A 17,147-nucleotide genomic window follows, 5' to 3' on the forward strand; every position below is an offset into this window, starting at 1 on the left:
GAGTAGACAAACTCTCAAATCTAGTAGTAAAGAAGTTGGGATTGGTCCTATCTTTGAAACAAAAGAGAAGGCAAAAATTAAGCCGAGGGAGAGGGAGAGGGAGAGGGAGAGAAGTTAAAACAAGTGGATAGTGGGGTGATGGAGGGAGAGTCGGAAGAGTACAACTATCTTTAGATGCTTCAGCAAAAGCTTTAATAGTTTAATCATTGCTTCTCACACATTTTATCCATATAAAATTTGTTAAATTTTGGGTATTATTTAGAATATAATTATGTTAAGTTAAAGACCTTGAGGAGTAATTTTAAATACATTTCATATATTTTTTCTTGATTTTATTTTTTGTATGTGATGTTGATATCCTTTCGACATCGAGCACTTTGTTTTTCTTTTTTCTTTTTTTTTTGTCAATAATTATTTGAAGAGTTTACCAAAAGTAGAAAAGATTGGTAAGGTTGTATATGTTTTATAGAGCATGCTTTGAATAAGTTTTCATTATATTTTATCTACATTTGCTTCAAACTTCCTTAAGATGTGGTTTTGTTATACATATACAAAACCCATATGTAGAGTTTGACTACATATTTAGATAGATCGGAGATTGTCATGTGTCGGCTATTTTTTTTTATCCGAAACTTTTTAGAATTATAATAGACCTTGATTAAATCTAGAGTTAAGTCAAATTAGACCTTAAATAAGATCAAAAAATTTTGAGCATTATTTTCCATTCACAAAAGACTAAATTTTGACATCGATTTTTTTACCTCTCGGTACAACTTAAACTATTTTTGAAACTAATTAAAAACTTAATCATAAATAATAATTAAAATTTTTAATAATTTCATTTATTATTTTTTAATATAAAATAATAATAATAAAAAATTATAAATTATATTATAAATAGGTAAAGACACAAGTAATACTATTTTTTTTAACCAATAAATCCTTTATGCTCGTTTTACTGTATATAAAGATTAATCCTTTGGTGATTCATAGCAATCTCCTTAAACAATATTTTTTTTTTCAAAGTTCAACTTGAATTTAGCCCTTAATAAATATCGTCTTCAAAGTTCCAACAACACTAATATTATTAACTATATAATTATCCAACAATAAGATAGTTTTATATGGTTTATTATAGAAGCTTTAAACATACATTCGTGTTTGGACCTTGTTTATAAACATAAATAAATCAGAGATGATTCATTCGTCTTTAGTTCATTGGACACTTTATTTATTTATCCCCTAAGCTTTCTAGTTTAGTAATACTTCTCAAAAGTACTTTTAAGAAAAAAAAAACACTTTTAGGAAGAAGCTAAAATTTTCAACTTTTTAAAAAAATGCTTTTTGAACACTTTTCGGCTTGGGAGAAGCAATATTACTGTCAAAAAAGTAAATTGTTTAGGAATATTTTTATCTCAAAAGTACTTATTAGAAATAAAACTAAACACACCCTAAATAAATGTGAAAAGGGTATAGGGGCTTTGGGGCCAAGGTCCTGTAACTTCTGGGTTTCCCGTAAATGATTCAAATATGTTGTGGGCTCATGGGCCGTGGAAGCACCAAAAATTCCACCGCGGTCCAAGAATTGCTAGACATGAGTAGTAAATTGTTTTTCGAAATCGCAGCCGATTGATTCATGTAGGAAATGCATTATTCATGTTTAAATCCAATCTGATCATCTCTTTATTGCCAGATTTCAATATCTTCAGTGCATTATGTCTCAAATTCTGTTTGCGTTATCAAATTTCCCCCCAACTTATCCTTAATTAGTCAGAGACTGAAAGAAAGGGACCAAATTTTATTTTTCATTTTGGAAACGCACCTGATTTGAATGAAAAATCTCTTTAAACATATATATGATTATAAAGAATAGGTGCTAACAAGTCTTATTTAGCATACTAAAATAAATAAATAAATATTTGACTCTTAATTTAGCAATTGGAGATGGAACCTCTAATATATTAAAAAGAAGAAAAAAGTATTGCATAACATAGATAACCCTTTGATTATTATAAATTAAAAAACCTCGTGAAGTGAAATATAAGGATTCAGATTCATGGGGAAAATGGACCCCCAAAGGTCCGAGTGCAAAGTCTCCTACCCACCTAATAATCAAGTAGGGTCCGATTGACCAAAACAACACATCTTCTTCTCGGCCTTAAGACCCCCAAATGAATGCATCTCAATCATCACATATCATTTTTTTTTCTGAAAAAGAAAGTAAGATAGTTATGTTGTGTTAAGCCCACATGGAAAATCTCCGGGAATCAACTTGCAAGCATGTTCAATCATTATTCGTGAGGACTGGACCCAGTCTTCAAGAATTTAGGGGTCGCCAACTTGGTAAGCTTTGGTTGGGTGGCTTCAACCTTGAATGCAAATTCCATTGCAAATTTCCTTCCCAACTTGAATTCCCTTGTACTCAAGAGTTGGCTTCTTGCAAAACAATTCAATTTGCTTTAAAGGGTCATTGGGTTAATTTTATGTTGCGACTTAAGCTGTCGTTAGGGTACTTTTATTTAGGTTTATGCTATGTTGAAACTCTATATTCATTTTCTTTATAAGAACTTCAGTTTTGTTGTTAAATTGATGCAACTTAAATTATATAATTGAGTAACAAAACTTATTAGTGTTATCAATTTTAAGCCTAATAACATGGATAGATCCTATATAAAACAATATTAAATTATATCAATTAAGAAAACCCCAAAGACCTAGGTGATTCTAAGTCTATCTTCCAAGTGTTTTATTCAACGTACAAACCACCCACTACTAGGAAAGAGAAATAGTCGTGGGGGCTAAATTGAACCTATTTTTGCAGCTTCCTTGAAATGTTATTAGGTGGGATTTCAAAAGAAGATTAAGCGATAAAAGTTGGGTAGACTCTTCACCTATCCATCCAATATCATTGAAAACAGCAATTAGATTTCTTAAGATAGATGTTTATGTCTAATTAAACTTGTTCTTAAAGTGTCAAAAAGGGTGTTGGTTGAATTGACACCAATACTTTACTAATGAAACTTAAAATTAACGGAGGATTTTTCTAAGTGCCACATACACAGATACTGAGATTATGAAATTTAAAATTGCCTAAACTTTTTTAAATCCATGAAGTCATCTTCCAACTTCCTCTTTTATCTATTTTCTGTCCACAACGGTTAAGATGTCTATATCAAGTAGGGAAAGGAAAAATTCCAGTCTTGCGTGGGAAAACGAAAATGAAGTTGCTAAATTAAGTGGCTACATTAATTTTTATTTTTATACAATAGCTTAGAGCTTAAGTATATTAGAAGGAAACTAATTTTGGCAGGAATAAAATAAATTGCCTTTAACATTAAAAAGCAAGAAATTCATTCCAAAGGATTGTAAAAGGCAAGTGAATTAGAGACCACCCAGATACTATTTGGTCTTATCTTAATTTCTCTTTTCAATTTGCTCCCCATCTTAGAGCCAATTGAACGGTAAGCAAAAATGCCTTTGGAAAAAGTTTTATTCTTTTTTCTGAACAAAGGATAATAATGGCAGATGATAAGATGGGTTTATTGTGTAGCTCAAAAACAAAATCAACGGCAATGATGGAGTGGGTACCCTTTCTTTTTTGTTTAATCCCTGCACGAGCTCCTCTTGAATTTTTCTTTTAAAATATTAATATTCAAATTACTCATTACCAAACAAAACAGAGACAATTCCAGACCATATTCGTTTATTACACTTTAATCATTCTTAAACTCATAATTAAGAAATATATTAAAAGAGAAACAAGCACAAAATAATATTAGTATTATATGATATAACACACAAAGCAGCAGTTGAACTGTCAACAAATTATATATACTATTCTTTTTTCTTTATGAAATAAAGCCAAAAGGCAAACCAGAACCCGATAAACAAAGCATATCAAAGTCTCACATCACGTTATCACAATATATCGATATTACTTCAAAGATATTTACATTTTCAATATTTTCCTTTCATTTTTCTTTTCCCGTCTAAAATCTAATTTCATTGTTTCTCTTTTGGATTTTTTTATTACAATCTCCATGTGCGGTGGTAGGGACAGTTTTATACTGACACATCTGAGTGCCTGGCAGCGGCGTTGCCGGATCTTGGTTGCCGTAGAAGCTCTATCAATGTCTCCGCCTGTCCAAATAATGACAAACAAAACGACAAGGGAATCACTCCACCCATTAGACAAAATAATACAAAATGAAACCTGGAAATTTTTGAAAAACTAATAATGAGAAAAGAAAATGTCAATCAAAATAATACCCAAAACACGGCGTTGCCACTAACGCGTTCGAAGACAGAGTCACTTTGTCGCGAGGAAAAGTGTAAATGACGTGGCAAAATATTGTACACATCTTTCTTTTCTTGCACTAAAAACGAGCCATAAAAACAGGCAACAATTTCCTTTTTTCAAAAAACAACCGTGACACGTCAACGAACGATGACTAACTAACCCGGATTTTACTGTTTTGTGAACCAAAACTTAATGCAGTTACTAGTAACTTACCTTTTGCTTGGCGCGATTGGTGCCGGACTGAGACAAAGCGACTAAGGGAGGAATGGCTCCTTCGCGGGCCACCATAGTACGGAACAGCACACTATCTTCGCAAATCAGTAACAAGATTGCTACGGCGATTTCCTTTTGCCTTTGCGATCCGACTTCGATGATTTCCACTAAAACGGGAATCCCTCCTTCTTCGACTAATGCCGTTTTAGCTTCCGGTACGGGTACCAACACGCTCATAACGAAAGCCGACTTGTCAACCATGTTTGACCCGAAGTCGGCCATTAATTCCACTAGAGGTCTCATGATCCCTGCTTCAACGGCCCTGATTTTGTTCTCTTTAACCGTGCATAGAGAATAAAGCGCCGTTGATGCGTCCTTTTTCCCGCGAAATCCACCGTTTTCGAGAAGATTAACTAGCAGTGGAATAGCTCCTGACCGTCCGATCGCTACCTTGTTTTCTTCTACCTGCGATAGCCGAAGCAAAGCACAAGCTGCGTTTTCTTTAGCCGTTGAAGTTCCTGTTCTCAAAGCTCTAACCAGTGGCTTAATCGCTCCCGAGGAGGCTATAAGTTCTTTGTTCTCATCGCATAAAGAGAGATTCAAAATCGCCGTCACGCCGTTTTCTTGAAGATAGGGATCAGAGGATGAAATTAACGAAATCAGAGGCCTAATCGCGCCAGCTTTAGCGATCTTGAGTCGATTCTCCGGCTTGTTCTTCGCCAGAAGCCTAAGCTCCAAAGCCGCTTGCTTTTGCTCGTCAATCGAACAGGAATCGAGATCCGATACGAGCTGCCGTATCAACTCATCCGAATTCTCGGAATTAGCACAGGCGAGTACTAATCGCCGGTTCTGAGACGATGCCGATGGGAACTCCCCCGATCTATCGCTGTTACAATCACTGAAAGCTGTAGAATCGTCGTTGATACTCAAATCATTAAAGCTCTTCCCCATATACTTGTAATTCACCGGATTCTCTGTCTCCATATCTAAGTCACCACACTGTCACTGCATCAAAATCTAGCCAGCGTTAATCGAAAACCACGATTCAGGATGGATGTTCAAATCGGGTAAACCGGAATCGGCAACGAGGCGTATCCGAGTTAGTTGATAAAGGGCTAAAAAATAGTGAAAGAGCGAGGGATAGGGGGAGAATATAAGGGGAATCAGTTTCAACCTACACAATTCGGCTAGACTTTTGCAGTGGGGGGGTCTTGGGGTGACACGTGTACTTTTTACCGTACCAAAAAAACCAAAGCCTGATAGGAGCACGTGCGATGCGAATGGTGTCCCTTTTTAGGCGCGTGCATAGAAACTAGATGGTTGGATTGTCTAATCGATAAAAGAGTGGTTTTCATGGAAGATGAAATCGTTTTCCGGTTTTCGCAATTTCTCTTTCATCGATAAAATTAAAAAGACTTCCCACGATTTAGAAAGTTCAGCTGATACACAGATAAAACTGGAGCATGGTTTTTAGTACTGTGATACGTTAATGGTACGCTTTCAGTACTCTCATTTCGTCCTTCCAGTTACTGCCACGTAAAACCAAATTCCAATTCCCTATATCTTTATTTATTTATTTTGGGCAGTGGCCAGTGCCGACCTGGGTGCACAAGCTGACTTGCATTAATCTTAAGGTATTTAGTACAAACACAGATCAGATCAGGCCACGCTTCTCGGCCTTTTAATCACGAAAATCAAGCCGATGCTGTTGTTAATGTTGTTGGGTATAATTCCTTTCTTTTTCTTCTTGTCGGTAATTTAAGTTTTAATTTTGTGTCAAGGAATAATATGATTTTCTTTAAAGAATAAAATACTAGCCTCAATAATTATTTTTTTAAATTTTAATTTTCTTACACGTTACAGTGCTGTCGATAGAAAATAGAACATAGTATAAAATTCTTAATAATTATAAAGTGTTACCACTTGACTCTAAAGTGTTTCCTAACTTTAAAAGTATAATAATTGTATCATTGACAATTTTGTTCCATGATTTTTGCAAATTGAAGGCACCACATGGCTTTTGCCATTTGCCTTCCGGACTTTTTATGCTTTTCGCACATCCAATGAGGAGAAAAAATAGAGTAGTCGCATGGCATGGTAATCGACCTTCAACTTTTGTGTGGTCTTGAAATTCTGGGTACTTACCCTACGGCCCCATAGTTAGCCGAATTAGGCCACACCGGCGTCTCAGGTTGAATGATAACAAATTGAGATTCTTTTAGATATGGTGAAGAATAATACATTATGACATTTTAAAAAAAAATCAGTATGAGGGGGGGGGGACAATGAGTGGACTGGATAGATGTGATTATCAAATTATAATAAGCCAACCACATTCGAGTATTGACTTGGAAATCCAATAGTGATAGTGGACTGCTATATATTTGACCTAGTTACTATATATGGGCTGCTAAGAAGGGTAAATTAAATCAGATTATTTCTTATTTTTATAAGGAGAAATTATATCAACAGTTACTCAACTTTAATGTAGCTGACAAAATAATTATTCTGATTTTAATTAAGTCATTCAAATTTAAAAAAATAACAAATTAATCACTAACATTACAAAAGTGACAGAAAATTGAGGCGACCCGTTAACTTACCATGTTGGTATCTCATGGAGAAACTTCGGTCTCTACACCATCCCCATTAACTTGCAATAGAAGAAGAACAAGAATAAAGAAAAAATACAACCATATATTTGCTTTGCCAAAATAGAATTCGACTCTCCCGCTCTTCCCCACTATCCCTTTTCCTCTGTTAATAATTTTTTGTTTCTAGATCACCAAAAAAAGCAACCCAAAAAAGAATTCGGCTCTCTCCCTCTCCCCCACTATCCCTTTCCCTCTGTTAATCATTTCTTGTTTCTAGATAATCGAAAAAAGCAACCCAAAAAAAATTCAATTTTTTGGGGAAAATTTGAAATAAGAAATCAGAAATTAAAAGGATATTTCAAGGTTCTCTCTTGAGAGTGGCTTGATTGAGGTTTGAAAAAAGCCTTTCAAATTCGTATTCTTGAAGCTAATTATCAGAATACTGTCTTTGGAAGGAGCACTTGAAGGTTTTGAAAGGAGTAGGAAGTTGGTGATAGGAGTGGTGGTGAGGTCTGTTTTCTGAGCAGTGGTTTTGCGCACAACAAGTTGTGGGTGTGCAAGAGTAGTCGAGGCCTTGCGCGAGAGATAAGAGAAGTGGGCGTTTGCAGTGGAATAGTCATAGAGGTGGACATTATTTGTGTTTCCCTTTCAAAGCTTAAAGTCAGCTGATTGATCTTAATTAGTTACTGGGTCGTGTCTTCATAACTCCAACAAAGCAATCATGCGAAGAAGAAAGAGATCTATTATTAAGGGGTTGTTTCAATTTTTTTTGAGATCAAATACTCCCTAAAAAGAGCATGGATATTGTGAACAAATCTGGTCAAAAAAAATAAGGATAAACCTTAATTTTCTCCCGATTGAACTTACAATCGATAAAAAATTATAGTCAACTCTAAAGATAATCGAATAGATCAAAAAATAATTTTGTAAAAACTTTTTGTTGTTGATAAAGTTGACGAGAAATATTTAGAGGCTTTAAATTTGAGAATGAGTATGTATAAATCTGTAACGGAGACTATTAGTGGGTGGTTGATTTGTCACTGTTTGATAACGTTAGTAATTGATTTGTCATTTTTTAAAAATCGAGTAACTGTTTTGTCAACTACACCAAAGTTGAGTAACCGTTTGTGTAATTTACTTTTTTTTATAATTAATCTCCAAGTTGAGACATATATATTTTGGATTTTCAAATTTTTAATAAAATAATCCAAGATTTTTTTAGTAAAACAGTAATTATAGCCAGGAACAAGAAATCTGGGCGTCTTTTTTTATGATTAAAGTGAGAGCTTGGTATAAGTTCATGCTAACCTCAGTTGTGTAACTTTTTAAATTTCAAATTGTGTATATAGAAATATAAATACCTCGTTTAGTCATTAAGAAAAGTAGGCAGGTAACTTATCTTCCAAAAAAAACGTAGGCAGGTGCTTAATCTATAATGACCCATGGAATAAAAACAAGGAGGTAATGGTAGTTATATACTATAAATTTAGTAAATGGACAGTTTTCTCGAAATCCCGAAAAATGCATTAAAATGATTTATAGAAAACTTAAAAATGGGAGAATCAATCTTCCAAGTTTGCTACATGAATTTGAATTTGTGGGTTATGGGATGGAAAGTAACCATTCACATCTTTAGGAGATAAAATCCGAACGAATGCTTAAGGGTGATGGTGAGGTGCTTGCCCATCTAATTGGCCAATATATTTATTGGTATATGAAGGGATGTAACGATGAAAAGTGAGGGGAAAAAAATAATTGACCACTATTCTAGGCAAGTTTAAGGGTTAACCTCGATTGGTTTTAAAATATTGATATGCATATATATGTTTATCTTGACCTTTTTAGGATATTTTATTTTAAATTGACTTCTTTTTCTAGCACACAATCATATTAAAGAAATATATAATACAACTTGAGACATATATGGAGTCTACTATTTTGATCTATAATAATGGAAGATAAATTACAATTACAATATTAAATTATTAATTCTAGTAATTGTGAATACACAAAATATTTAAACAATTGGACATAACATAGAGCTATTTTTTCCGAGAGTGTTTTTATTTGACAATATTACTAATATTGTTTTGAGCGGTCTAAAATTTGTGTTGTATGATTAAATACGTTGTTACTTTAATTTTATCTTAGTGTTCGATAGTTGTTACTTTTTTTGAATAGGATAGCTCTTATTGAATGTAATCTTAAGCTACGTGGAACTTCAATAAATAGTTTGATGTTAAGCCGCTCGCTTCCGTTTTTTCCTTCATATGAATTTTATGTAATTCCCATGCAAATTATCTGGTCAGCTAATTCCCATACTGTTTGTTATGATATTTCAATTAAAATGAAACAATGTTAGGCCCAATTGAAATTTTGTTCCATTGAATTTGCATGATTTAGGGTAATAATAGCCCGATACTCTTTACTCTCGTGTTTTAATATGGGCTGATAGCCCAATCATCATACAACGTATTTAATGGACCGAATGACGATGGGCTGTTGGATAATGAATCTGGCTGTCATGGGTCGGGACCGTGCACCAAAATTTTCGGATCGATGTTCTGAAATGTCTGGCAAGAAATTTTGTTCTTTTTTTTCTTTTTCCGAAAATAAATGATTTAAACTGCCTTAAACCCCAAAACGAAATATTGGGTTTATGTTAGCAGTGAAACCCATTGCGTAAGTTCACAGCTTCTCTTCTCTGCTCTTCTTTACCAAACCGCCCCTTTGGCTTTTCAAAGTTAAAACATGAAGAAAGGACCTGGACTCTTCTCTGATTTTGGCAAAAAAGCCAAAGGTAAATTCCACTTTTCTTCTCACTCAATATTTGTGCAGCTTTTAAATTATCAGACACTTATGTAGCCATTTTGGTTCTCTTTTACAAGATTTACTCAACAAGGACTACACCTCCGACCAGAAGTTCACCATTTCTAGTTCCAGCTACACTGGATTGGTATCAATATTCATCTCTTTCTTCTTCTTCTTCTTTTTTTTTGTCTTTCTTTTAATTCTTATGTTAAATAGTTGTCTGTAATGATGCGGTGAACGGTGATGTGGTTGCCATTATTCTTGGTGTCTCTTTTCTGGATGGCGGGTTTATCATTCTTTGAAATTTATCTTGATTTATTGTTTCCGATTGTTTTTACTGAGGATCTGTTGCATCATTGTGTCACTTAGTTTGTTGATGCTAGTTAAGTACATGAGATTTTCTGTAGGGCAACTTGTTTTTCAGTTTTTAGTAGCTTAGTTGCTTCATTTCTTTTGGTGCTAATTTTGCATTACTAATTTTTCTAGTACTAAAAGGATAACACTAAGTTGCTGTGGATTATGTACTCTCTTTTCTTGCTTTAAAATGAGTTCACCTGGCTATATGTGTCTGTTTTCTTAATATTAGGGCATGTTGTTAATTGCGGCACTTCTGAGTACAAATAGATTGGCATAAACTACATGCTTTTTAAGATAGAATTTGGGTTTAGGGAAAGAAATAATTATGTTTTGTCCTTTTGGAAGATCATGTAGTTGTGATTCTAACCAGTTGACAGAATAAATTTACATATCTTGACCCGCTGCCAAAAAGGGTTTTGTGGCAGCAATCCCCATATGCAATTCTAAACTAGTTTGATTTATTGTTGCTTTGAAGTTATTGTTTCACTCTCTTATGTATTAGAGAATAACAATTTCTTATTGCTTTTTTTTTTCTTTTCTGCTGCCTGGTTGGTTATATCATATCCGTGCCTGTTGTGCTAGAGCTTATTTTTGGATTTATTAATTTTCTTGTTATGTCTTCCATTTCTTCAGCTGCTTTGTCTTTTCTTTATTGATGTCTAATACCAATGCAATTTCTCCATCTTCAGGCACTTGTATCAAATATTGTGAACAAGGGAGGCCTCTCCTCTGGGGATGTGGCAGCACAATACAAGCACCAGAATGCTGTTGTTGATTTCAAGCTTGACACAGTCAAATGTTGTTGCCAACATTATCTTTGAAATTTAAATTCAATTTAAATTCTTGCTAATAATCGTTTGATCTGTTGAGCAGATCTTGACAACCCTCACCATCACAGATTTACATCCATCTGCAAAAACAGTGGCTTCTTTTAAGCTGCCTGATTATAACTCTGGGAAGGTATTGACTTATCTTGTAATCTTGGGTAATATAAGTATCCATGAAGATTTTTTACTGTATGAATTTTCTTTTGCAGTTGGAGGTTCAGTATTTCCATGAACATGCAACTGTGGCTACTGCTGTTGGGCTGAAGAAATCCCCAGCTGTTGATTTTTCTGCAACAATTGGTACGCCTGGTATTGCTTTTGGTGCAGAGGCAAGCTATGTGACATCTTCTGGTGAATTCACGAAGTATAATGCTGGAGTGAACATGACAAAGCCTGATTCCAATGCTTCAGTGGTCTTGTAAGCTTTTGAGTTTTCATTAGCAATTGATAAAGTCATACCTTTGTTTTATAAATATGAAACAATTTAAAGATATGATGTTCCTTCATTGCTGCAAAACATCAAAATAAAACCAAATTATGGAGATCGCCTTTCCTTTCCCCCCCCTGAAAATGGGTTAATGTTAATGGTCACAATAAATGCTGTAATCAGTTGTTGTCATTTGCTTGCAGGGCTGATAAGGGAGACTCCCTAAAGGTGTCATATTTGCACCATTTAAATCAGCTAAATGGTGGAGCTGTTGTGGGTGAGATTGCAAGAAAGTTCTCCACAAATGAAAACACATTAACTGTGGGATGCTCATATCTTGTTGATCCACACACACTGGTGAAGGCAAAGCTCAACAACCATGGCAATCTTGGTGCTCTTGTACAGCATGAGCTTAGACCGAAGTCCTTCCTTACTATATCTGGGGCCTTTGACACAAAGGCGTTGGAGAAGACTCCCAAGTTTGGTTTGGCACTCTCTCTAAAGCCCTGAACAGGTATATTGACATAATGATAGGAACAAACAATGTGGCTGATGAGATTGATAAATCGTGTCATTTTCTTTCTTGTCACTTTCACGTTGGCATCTAGTGATTGAAAATGGAATCTTAGTAACTTTCAAAAGGTGTTTGCTTTTTGGACTGTTAAAAAACCTTTGATTATTACTCATTTTAATAAATTATTACTCCTATTGATTAGGCCTCATCTGATTTCTTTATCGTCCTTCTGGTTGGTTGGCTTGGTCCAGCCAAAATATCTCAAGCTTAGCAAATACTTTATAGGGGCTGGAACATTTGAAACGTTGTTTAGAAAATGAATCTGGAGGTGAGGGGTCCAATATACTTACTTTAGGTGATCGGATATTTTGGTATGATCCACAATTTGCTTCAGGATTTTTTCTCCTCGTATTTATCCTACTTGACGAGGTAATAGTAAGCTGGGCTTGTTGAACTCAAAATTTTTTTGAGCTTGGATCATCTCGGGCTCAGGTCCTTTTGAACTCGGATATTTTCGGGTTTGGATTTTTTTAATATATTATTTTTTTTATGTATTATAAATATACTAATTTAATATATCGGTTTAAGATTAGGTTAGGTAATTGGTTTCGGTTTCAGTAATAGTTATATAATATGTTAATAAATTATCATCAAAGTTTAATTTTATATATTTATTATACATATATAATTATAGTATTAAAAATATTTATATTAATGTTTTTAAAATTTTATTTCACTTTATAATTTAACATAAAAAATTATTATTAATTACTTTTCTTATTAATGAAATTTTAATAGAAATATTTCAAAAAAAAATTATCATCTATTTATATTTTAAATAATATCATAAAATTATATTAATTATTAGGGTAAACTACCAAAATATTCATTTTTATTTGTCTCGGGTTATATTTTAGTTACTTACATTTGAAATGTTACGTTGTAGTCATTTATGTTATTGTGTTGTAATATTTTAGTCGCTCTTGTGAACGGTGTAACGATAAGTTAATGTGACATATTAAATAATCATTTCAAGCGAAAATTTTAAGTTAAATTATACAATTGATTCTATATTTTTTGTTTTGAGCAATTTATTTTTTTTTTGTTTTTTGAACATTTTTTTTCTATTTTCATTTTTTTCCCTCTGTTTTTCTCTCTTCTTTATTTTTAAAGTAGTTTTTTTTTATGTTTTCCATTTGTTAAAATTAGTCCTTATACTTTTATTTTTTTGAACAATTTAATTTTTTTTATTTCTTTATTTGTTTCTTCTTCCCCTTTTATTTTTCTCTCTCCTCATGTTTTTCACTGTAGAAATATAATCTTTGCCTACTAAATGAGCTAAGTTTTTGTTTCTTTCACATGATTTCTAAATTGAATTTCATTGAAAATCAAATATCAATCTTTCTTAATCAAACCTCAATTTGAATATAACCTAATTTTGAAATTAAAATTAGTTCTAACTAATCAATATAGAAAACCATATCTTTAATTAAATCTAAACATAAATTGAATTCTTTATAATCAAAACAAATTTTTCTTTTCGTTTCCAAACTTTTACAAAATTGTGTAGGTTACTTCTTTCCTTTTCTTTTATATTTTGACACTAAAATTAAGCTTAATTGAAAGTCGAGCATAGATGAATTGAAGAGAGAAAAGGAGCACGGAACTAAACTGATTTGGGTAAAGTTGAGGGTAAGTTTTGTATGGTGATCGTTTTAGTTATTAAAAGTGTAGAGCTCGTTTAAAGAATTTGTTGAACAACGTAATTTCGAGAAGGCAAAAATGTTCTACGTAAGATAAATAAGGTGGTCGTAAGGGTTGGTTAGGAGGTTAAGTGAAAGTGCTTGTCATAAGTCACGATTGGTAAGGTCTTCGAGTAAAGCGAGCTTGTGGATTAGGTTATTGACAGATCCAAATTGGTTCGTTAAAGCGATGATGGACGATGAGGGTTTGTAATTGTGGGATAAGAATATGCGAAGCAAGTTTTATTTGGGATTCAGCTTTCACTTTTTTCTTTCATAAACATAAAAAATGTTTTAACAAATGGAAAATATAAAAAAGACTACGTTAAGGAAAGTTAAAAGAACATAAAAAAAATTTTAAATTGCTTAAAACTAAAAAAATATGGGGACTAATTGTATAATTTAATTTAAAATTTTTATTTGAAATGATTTAATATGTCACATCAGTTTACTATTACACCACTAACATAAATTAACGACTCAATGATTAAAATATTACAATACGTTAACATAAATGACTAAAACGTAACATTTCAAATATAAGTGAACAAAATGTAACATAAGGTAAACAAATTTCAAACTTTGAATCAGATTTATCTTAGGTTCGGTCCAAATGGGCCTTGAGCTGGAGTTCTGTCTGGCTTGGACCTGTTATGGACTCAAGCTTTCTCGAATTCGGACCTGCACGGTCAGACTCTCGTATTTTGCTGTAATAATAATTATTATAGTTTAGGGCCGTTATCTTTAAATATGTTTTGCAGAGTCACCCTTGGTCTACCCTATAATTTTAGTAATTATTGCAGCCAAATTCAAATGCTTGCGATAAGCATAACCAAATGCTTTTTACCTCTATAAGTCTGTAGTGGTAAATTCTAATCCTAGCGGTCCATAGCCAGAAACCGCAATTTAAATTTTATTGGTTTGTCTTTTGACAAGAGCTGCTCCTATTGGTCTCTGTTTGGTAAGCTAATCACCAACTTGTATTTCAACTTGGACAATGAAATACTCCTTATCTTAAAATTTATCTCATGAATTCGTCTGAAATCATGGGTTTGTTACCGAAGATTCAAGTTGGATGGTCCTGCCATTCGAAATCTTAATTTACATTGTTAGACTAAATGCTTGAAGTTTGAAGTTGAATTAATACTCTAGAAAGGCTGAGTGTTTCATTGAAGGCTTAACCTTGCAAGTTGCAACCGACCTGGTAGACTTTGTCAGGAAATAAATGAGCCCTTTTCAAATTTCAGATGAAAATCTCCGACTCCTAAAAGTAATGGTTTTTCTATGTCAAATATCTTTCTCATGAAAAGAATCTAGCTTTGAATCGGCTTCTCTCTCCTTCCACTTGTATAAATCTCTACCACTTCTTTTAGCAAACACCACAAATATCTGTTGCTATATTTAGTACGCATTCAAGTAAAGAGTCTATATATGAGATAATAAAATAGCAGTTGACTTTGGGAAAGCTGTTGCTTATTGGCTATCGATTAAAAAAATCGAGGGGAACAAGATGACTCAACGGTTGTCAACCTCGAACGGTACAATTTGAAGTGCCTGCCTTTTTTGTTTCCAACATTATGAAAGTAAGCAATAGCTCGTATTAGCAACTGGCAATCAGTGCTTGGTCAGGGGCATTATTCCAGCTAATTTGTTTTGTAGGATATAATTTTAGTGGAATTATGATTACCAGTCATAATTAGAATATCTCATCACACACACTAAAGTAGGATTTGACAGACAAACAAAAGCAAAAACAAATATCAATTCAAACAAATTATTAGAATGTGTGAAAACAGACTCGATTTCAATGTAAACAAGAAAAATATTAACTACATGTACTTTATTTGGACTCGTATCTATGAATACAATGAAGTTGGAAAATTTGAACCTTCACCCGGAACTGGATAGCATAGTTTCAGACATGATAACAAGCAACTCAAGCCAATGTATATAAGTCGGGTACAAAAGAGAACCACCTGAAACCACAGCTCCACTTGTCTGGGATTGAAGGACACTTGGGTATCCAGTGCCACGTTCTCCTCGAAACCTTGCAATACAAGATCTCTGGCCATGTGTGGCAGCAAACACAGATCATATCCTGATGCCAAAAGCAATACACATGCTCATAGTTGTGGTAGCACACAGACAAAAATTTCCTGCACATCAGTTCTGGCAATCTTTCCACTTCCACCCAGTTCCCTCCATCATCCATTTCCCACAATTTCATACTCCTTGAAATCCCATTCCTACCAAGCCCCCCCACCATATACAGTTTCCCTTCATCGGTGTTACTCACCAGCCTCACAAAAGTAAGCTCCCTTGGCATTTCAGTGTCGAGATTCTCCCATTTCCCGTTTTCCAAGTCGAAGCACACTACGGAGAACGGTTCAGTGGTAGCAAAATACAAAGACCCATTGAAGGATGCGCCTTCCTGATGGAAATTGTCAGCCAAGAGCGGTTGAAAACCATCGAATTGTCTCCATGAATGAACCTTGGAGTCGTACACAAACGCATAATTGGAAGAGAACTTGGAGCAAAGCAGGAAGATTTTATATCCGTGTGGCGTGGAAACCAAAGTAAGCATCTCGAAAGCAAAAGGGAAGAAAGGGAATTGGATGAGCCTGGAAGATTTGGCCAACAGGTTGCAAACAAGGAAAGAGGAGGAATTGGGGAGAGAGAAGCAGAAAAGTCCATTACACGATGAAAGAAGGTTAAACTGAGCGGCGGAAGGCGGTAAAAAAGACAAGGGAAGTGCTATTTTGCGCCAAGCCCCACAGATAGTATCGTAGAGAGGGAAATTACTGTAGCACTGGGGATGAGAAAGCAAAAAGAATGAAGAGAAAAGAGAAGCAGAAGAATACTTGGAAATGAAAGATGGAGAGAATACGAGAGACTTGAAATGCTTACAAGTTGACCTCAAATTCAACAAGGTTTTGAGAGGCAAAAAGGAGAGTATGTGCTCGAGAAGTTCCTGCGGTAGCTTGCTCCAGATTCCAGGATCCATGGCTGCTGATCTGTCTTTCAAACTTTTTGCAATCATGGCGTCTCCTGATGAGAGAGTTTAAGCCGATGCTATTGGCGTCGTTTTAATTATATGGGTTAATTTAAGATGGAGAAGGAATTGAAAAACTAACAAGTGCATTGCAAAAAGTCTTCATTTGCTGCGTTAAGTTATTCACATTTCAAACCAATCTTAAAAGAGGACAAATATAAAGAAAGAAGAGACTAGAATTTATAAAGCAGCAGTGGAGTTAGCAGTTGTGGATTGCCCTAATTAACGTTTTCTAAATTTTGACTGACCATAATTTATTTATGCAAGTGATTAGGTAATACGACCTCTACTTGCCTAAGAAATTAATAAA

The 17,147-nt window shown here is 34.1% G+C and overlaps 3 protein-coding genes and 1 long non-coding RNA gene across 5 annotated transcripts; 2 read left to right on the plus strand and 2 right to left on the minus strand.

The window, feature by feature from the left end:
* Nucleotides 1–3,761: 3,761 nt before the first annotated feature.
* Nucleotides 3,762–6,106, minus strand: LOC107958186 (U-box domain-containing protein 4). Its single transcript, XM_016893873.2, has 2 exons — nt 4,514–6,106; nt 3,762–4,140 (listed from the first exon to the last, which is right to left on the minus strand). Exons 1-2 carry the CDS (start codon nt 5,495–5,497, stop codon nt 4,063–4,065), a joined length of 1,062 nt encoding a protein of 353 aa, XP_016749362.2. The 5' UTR covers nt 5,498–6,106; the 3' UTR covers nt 3,762–4,062.
* LOC121229471 (uncharacterized) lies at nt 5,865–6,352 on the plus strand. The gene is made up of 2 exons (XR_005927227.1): nt 5,865–6,005; nt 6,100–6,352. It is a non-coding gene; the product is annotated as an uncharacterized lncRNA (long non-coding RNA).
* Nucleotides 6,353–9,754: 3,402 nt separating this feature from the next.
* LOC107958187 (mitochondrial outer membrane protein porin 2) lies at nt 9,755–12,251 on the plus strand. 2 transcript variants are annotated; one of them, XM_016893874.2, is made up of 6 exons: nt 9,755–9,907; nt 9,996–10,063; nt 10,965–11,066; nt 11,146–11,235; nt 11,312–11,520; nt 11,733–12,251. In XM_016893874.2, the coding sequence occupies exons 1-6, from the start codon at nt 9,859–9,861 to the stop codon at nt 12,037–12,039; spliced, it is 825 nt and encodes a 274-aa protein (XP_016749363.1). In that variant the 5' UTR covers nt 9,755–9,858; the 3' UTR covers nt 12,040–12,251. The 2 variants fall into 2 exon arrangements, with proteins under 2 accessions (XP_016749363.1, XP_040969843.1); XM_041113909.1 differs by lacking the exons at nt 9,755–9,907; nt 9,996–10,063 and having other exon boundaries at nt 10,962–11,073; nt 11,149–11,235.
* A 3,278-nt stretch (nt 12,252–15,529) lies between these two features.
* Nucleotides 15,530–17,066, minus strand: LOC107958190 (F-box/kelch-repeat protein At5g43190). The gene has a single exon (XM_016893876.2). It carries the CDS (start codon nt 16,823–16,825, stop codon nt 15,722–15,724), a length of 1,104 nt encoding a protein of 367 aa, XP_016749365.2. The 5' UTR covers nt 16,826–17,066; the 3' UTR covers nt 15,530–15,721.
* Nucleotides 17,067–17,147: the final 81 nt, after the last annotated feature.

Source organism: Gossypium hirsutum, chromosome A05 (genome assembly GCF_007990345.1).
Source record: "Gossypium hirsutum isolate 1008001.06 chromosome A05, Gossypium_hirsutum_v2.1, whole genome shotgun sequence".
Taxonomy (NCBI): Eukaryota; Viridiplantae; Streptophyta; class Magnoliopsida; order Malvales; family Malvaceae; genus Gossypium; species Gossypium hirsutum.

Bases quoted from the DNA above. Each gene is read 5' to 3' on its own strand.
- LOC107958187 (XM_016893874.2), top strand. From the start codon at position 9,859: ATGAAGAAAGGACCTGGACTCTTCTCTGATTTTGGCAAAAAAGCCAAA. The intron at 10,064-10,964 runs GTATCAATATTC...CTCCATCTTCAG, and splicing joins GTTCCAGCTACACTGGATTG to GCACTTGTATCAAATATTGT. The intron at 11,236-11,311 runs GTATTGACTTAT...TTTCTTTTGCAG, and splicing joins CTGATTATAACTCTGGGAAG to TTGGAGGTTCAGTATTTCCA.
- LOC107958186 (XM_016893873.2), bottom strand. From the start codon at position 5,497: ATGGAGACAGAGAATCCGGTGAATTACAAGTATATGGGGAAGAGCTTT. The intron at 4,141-4,513 runs GTAAGTTACTAG...TTATTTGGACAG, and splicing joins CCAATCGCGCCAAGCAAAAG to GCGGAGACATTGATAGAGCT.
- LOC107958190 (XM_016893876.2), bottom strand. From the start codon at position 16,825: ATGATTGCAAAAAGTTTGAAAGACAGATCAGCAGCCATGGATCCTGGA.